This window comes from Limanda limanda, chromosome 16 (assembly GCF_963576545.1).
Source record: "Limanda limanda chromosome 16, fLimLim1.1, whole genome shotgun sequence".
Taxonomy (NCBI): Eukaryota; Metazoa; Chordata; class Actinopteri; order Pleuronectiformes; family Pleuronectidae; genus Limanda; species Limanda limanda.
The window spans coordinates 1827576-1833575 of record NC_083651.1 but is presented as its reverse complement, the minus strand read 5'-3'; the positions used below and the strand labels follow the sequence as shown (position 1 = coordinate 1833575).

At 46.0% G+C, this 6000-nt stretch overlaps 1 protein-coding gene across 1 annotated transcript in view; it reads right to left on the bottom strand.

Annotated features, from left to right (window-relative positions):
- kdm6a (lysine (K)-specific demethylase 6A) overlaps positions 1-6000 on the bottom strand; it is a 40119-nt gene that overhangs the window by 16823 nt on the left and 17296 nt on the right. The window contains exons 9-10 of the mRNA XM_061088296.1: positions 2008-2101; positions 155-281 (exon numbers count right to left, since the gene is read on the bottom strand). Of these exons, the coding sequence (XP_060944279.1) occupies positions 155-281; positions 2008-2101 (221 nt within the window). The remainder of the gene's footprint in view (positions 1-154; positions 282-2007; positions 2102-6000) is intronic.

Below are 6000 nucleotides of genomic sequence, written 5' to 3'. Positions count from 1 at the left end.
CGAGCTTTTATCACCTCCGAGTTCATCCAAGCAACTAAACCCTCATGGAGCCAAGATGGCAGCTGGCTCTCAGTTAAACAAACAGTCGAACCGGGGACTCACACAAGTGTCCGGTTGGTGTAAAACACACAAAACACACGGTTGTTCCTCTTACCTGCCGAGGAAGTACCAGGACTGGCCCGAGTTGGGGTCGGCTTCTAGAGACTTCTGCAGACACTGGATAGCATAGCTGTCCTTGGAGCCTTTGTCCCCGAGCGCCTCCACCGTGTGATGCATCCAGCCTGGAGGAGGAGCAGAGACACACATCTGGATCTCAAACAGCTGCTGCAGTCACAACACAGCCGCGTGGGGGGGGGGGGAGGGGGAAGGGGGGGTGATCCAGGTCAAACAGACACAGAGGAGACCTGAATCCTCCAATCAGAGGAGAAGACGTCTGACTCGTGTGCAAATGGACGAGAGTCAAAGAAAACAAATGGTGTTTCCCCTCAGAGCGTCTGATGAAGAGGGAGAGGCAGACAAAGAGAGGGGGGGGGGTTCACACACACACTAACACACACGCAATTTACAACAAATCACAGGCGACCACCGCACCATCCTGTACACCTGTGACAAACTCCCCAGGTCACCATGACAACCCCAGCGAGTCAGACTGGGAATGGTTTTACAACTGGCTGAGTGGGTGGGGGGGGTCTGCACTGCGGAGAGCTAGAAAATGGAAATCTCTCTCTCTCTCTCTCTCTCTCTCCCTCTCCCTCTCTCTCTCCCTCTCCCTCTCCCTCTCCCTCCAGAAACATGTCTGATTCCTAAGATTCACCCAGAGTGTGAAACTAAAGACAGACAAAGTTAATATTAATATAATCGACCTTTCGTAACACATTTTACAAGACAATAATATCATTACAGAGACAACAAACTCCAGGAACCTGCTACACAACTTTCACCACTGCTTCACGTTGCAGACACACAACTGGATCTACAACGTCTAACTTCTACTGAGCTGCTCAAACATCCAGTTCGATTCTATGAGTGTCAGATTCTATTTTCTAAAAACTAGATTATAAAAGCGGTTAATCTGAATTGTCATGACTATCCAATAAACATTTCTCAGCTTCTTCTTGAAACTTTATGCGGAGTCAATTGTCCAGTTATTGAAGCAATTGCATTTCTAGATTAGACTAATAATTATTATCGCTTATATCATCAGTTCTGTCAGAAAGTAGAAGACAATGTTCTCTTAAGTTTCAATCAGCAAAGATTATTAAAACCTGTGATTTCATTTGACCAACAGACAAAAGCCTCAAATTTAAACACTTTAAAAGCCAGAACCAGCACGTTTGTCTATGAATAGATTATTAAAGATGTACATTTGTCAATTCTTTTCATTGAATATTTGTTGCAGCTCTATTCTTAATTATCTAAAAACGAACAGATGAGCAGATCTTACTAATCTTCAGCCTCAGAACTATAGATATTAGTTATAGATATTACAGATCTGAAGGGCTGAACCTGTCCATAGTCAGATGAGGTTCTTATTGTTACAAACCAGCACATGTCAGGCCATCATCTCCACATTGCCTCATATTTGCAACAACAAAATTCTAACTTTTAAATTCCCTCCGATCCAGAGCGACATCACAATGTTTGTGTGTCTCTGATTAATAAACTCTGATCCTCACATTACACCCACGCCACATCATTTTCAATTTGTGTGCACGTGCCTGCACCAGCCCCGAGTGGGGGAAGGGAACGAGAGGAACACAATGCGCTTCTGCTTGCAACACACACACTAACAGACACACACACAGACACACACTCAGACTCTCAGACTCACACAGGGGAAAACAGGTAGAAAGTTGCTAGACACTGATTTTTGTGACCTGAGAATGAATTCCACTGAATAAAGTTCAGAGCCCGATGCAAACACAACCACAGGCAGCAGGAAAGTAGTTTGTTCATCTGATTGCAACACAAAGTACTAAATGAATACACGGAGCAGGAGTGACTCACCCAGTTGTTGCAGTGTTGTCGCCTTCACCTGCGCAGGAAGGTTCTCCGTCTGCAGCAGACTCTCATACGCTTCCTTCGCCGCTCGGTGTTTCTTCTGAGAGACGGAAAACCGGAGAGAAGGAGGGAGAGACGGAGAGGTGGTTTGAGCCAGACAGGACGGTCCAGTGTGTTTTATGAGTCTAACTGGACAGACACAAAGAGTCTAAAGACCTCCTCACACTCGTAATGACCAGCCAGACACACACACACACACAGACACACACACGGGGGAGGGTCAGCGTGGAAGAGGACAGGCCAGACTCAACACGTCTGGCAGCTTTAAGTGTTTCTGCTTCACTCCTCTATCTGTGGGTGCATGTGTAGTTGTGTGTGTGTGTGTGTGTGTGTGTGTCTGTAGTTGTGTGTGTGTGTGTGTGTGTGTGTGTGTGTCCACCGCAGCACACGCTTTGTGTTTTGGGGAAACCTGAGCCGCCTGGTCTAAGGTGAGGCCACTGTTTGTTTTAACTTGGCGACCTCATTGACCTGCAGTCTGTAAATAGTACGTGGAGAGGTGTGTGTCCTTGTGAGTGTGTGTGTGTGTGTGTGTCCTTGTGAGCGTGTGTGTGTGTCTGTGTGCAGACTTGGGCAGTAAGCCAGATAAAATTACTTGGTTTCAAATGAGGTGAATCTTACAATAAAACGCCTCATTTCAATCCTCTCACTCGGGGATTTCTCGACACACCTGTCGCGCTGCAGTAACTCCACGAGTTAGCATCTGCTGCTAGCGTCTGCTGCTAGCCTGTGTGTGAGGAGTGTGTGTGTGAGGAGTGTGTGTGTTAGGAGTGTGTGTGTGTGAGGAGGAGTGCTCACTTTGCTTGAGTCTGGAGAAAATGTGTTAACGTTCATCACATTTCTGTCTGTCTGTGTTTTAAAATAACTGAATTAACTTTGTAGAAATTGTCATCGTTTCCGTCGACTAAATTAACACAAGTAAGGTGTTAATGAGACATCTGTGATGTGTAGTAACACTAAACATCCTGGGTTACACTTCTACACTGCACGCACACTGGTAACAAATAACACACACTGGTAACACATAACCCACTAACGAACATTGATAACACATAACCCACTAACACACACTGGTCACACATAACCCACTAACGCACACTGGTCACACATAACCCACACTAGTCACACATAACCCACAATGGTTACACATAACGCAACCTGGTTACACATAACCCACTAACGCACCCTGGTCACACACAACCCACTAACACACACTAGTCACACATAACCCACTAACGCACACTGGTAACACATAACCCACTAACGCACACTGGTCACACATAACCCAATAACACACACTGGTCACACACAACCCACACACTGGTCACACATAACCCACTTACTCACACTAGTCACACATAACCCACTAACACACACTGGTCACACATAACCCACTAACACACACTGGTCACACACAACCCACACACTGGTCACACATAACCCACACACTGGTCACACATAACCCACTTACTCACACTAGTCACACATAACCCACTAACACACACTGGTCACACATAACCCACTAACACACACTGGTCACACACAACCCACACACTGGTCACACATAACCCACACACTGGTCACACATAACCCACTAACACACACTGGTCACACATAACCCACTAACACACACTGGTCACACATAACCCACACACTGGTCACACATAACCCACTTACTCACACTAGTCACACATAACCCACTAACGCACACTAGTCACACATAACCCACTAACACACACTGGTAACACATAACCCACTTACTCACACTAGTCACACATAACCCACTAACACACACTGGTAACACATAACTCACTAACGCACACTGGTAACACAACTCACACTGGTCACACATAACCCACTAACACACACTGGTCACACATAACTCACTAACGCACACTGGTAACACATAACTCACTAACGCACACTGGTAACACAACTCACACTGGTCACACATAACCCACTAACACACACTGGTCACACATAACCCACTAACACACACTGGTCACACACAACCCACACACTGGTCACACATAACCCACACACTGGTCACACATAACCCACTTACTCACACTAGTCACACTAGTCACACATAACCCACACACTGGTCACACATAACCCACTAACACACACTGGTCACACATAACCCACTAACGCACACTGGTCACACATAACCCACTAACACACACTGGTCACACATAACCCACTAACACACACTGGTCACACACAACCCACACACTGGTCACACATAACCCACACACTGGTCACACATAACCCACTAACACACACTGGTCACACATAACCCACTAACACACACTGGTCACACATAACCCACTAACACACACTGGTCACACATAACCCACTAACACACACTGGTCACACACAACCCACACACTGGTCACACATAACCCACACACTGGTCACACATAACCCACTAACACACACTGGTCACACATAACCCACACACTGGTCACACATAACCCACTAACACACACTGGTCACACATAACCCACTAACACACACTGGTAACACATAACCCACTAACACACACTGGTCACACATAACCCACTAACACACACTGGTCACACATAACCCACTAACACACACTGGTCACACATAACCCACTAACACACACTGGTCACACATAACCCTCTAACACACACTGGTCACACATAACTCACTAACGCACACTGGTAACACATAACTCACTAACACACACTGGTAACACATAACTCACTAACGCACACTGGTAACACAACCCACACTGGTCACACATAACCCTCTAACACACACTGGTCACACATAACCCTCTAACACACACTGGTCACACATAACCCACTAACACACACTGGTAACACATAACCCACTAACACACACTGGTTACACATAACCCACTAACGCACACTGGTAACACATAACCCACTAACACACACTGGTCACACATAACCCACTAACACAAACTGGTAACACATAACCCACTAACACACACTGGTAACACATAACCCACTAACACACACTGGTCACACATAACCCACACACTGGTCACACATAACCCACACACTGGTCACACATAACCCACTAACACACACTGGTAACACATAACCCACTAACACACACTGGTCACACATAACCCACACACTGGTAACACATAACCCACTAACACACACTGGTAACACATAACCCACTAACACACACTGGTCACACATAACCCACTTACTCACACTAGTCACACAACCCACTGGTCACACATAACCCACTAACACAAACTGGTCACACATAACCCACACACTGGTCACACATAACCCACTAACACACACTGGTCCCACATGACCCACTAACACATACTGGTAACACATAACCCGCAAACGCACACTGGTAACACATAACCCACTAACACACACTGGTAACACATAACCCACTAACGCACACTGGTCACACATAACCCACTAACACACACCGGTCACACACAACACACCCTGTCAATGATCTCTTATCAGCTCCAGTCCTCTCACCACCCCCATCCCACACACAGACAGACACACACAGTCTGGCATTGGACTTCCTGTCTACACACAATAAAGACACCTCGGGTTACGCGCTGACACTTGGGACGTATAAATGACAGAGTGGTTCCTTCCTGCTACGACTAATGATTGTCATGAAGCCGAGGCAGACAACAGTAACACAACTGATCATGTGTGTGACTCTTGATTTGTTGAAACACACTCGGCTTTAGAGACGATGAAGAAGAGGAAATCCTCCCAAGTCGTTTTATCTTCAGACGACAGTTCAGAGTGAAACGACGACTTTACTCAACGTCACTTTACAATATGTTGTTTTAATATCAGGAAAACGCAGACACACAAACCACAGCGACAACAAGTAGTTCTTCCTTTTAACCGTGTTTGTTTGTTTGTTTGTCAGCAGGATTACACAAAAACTACT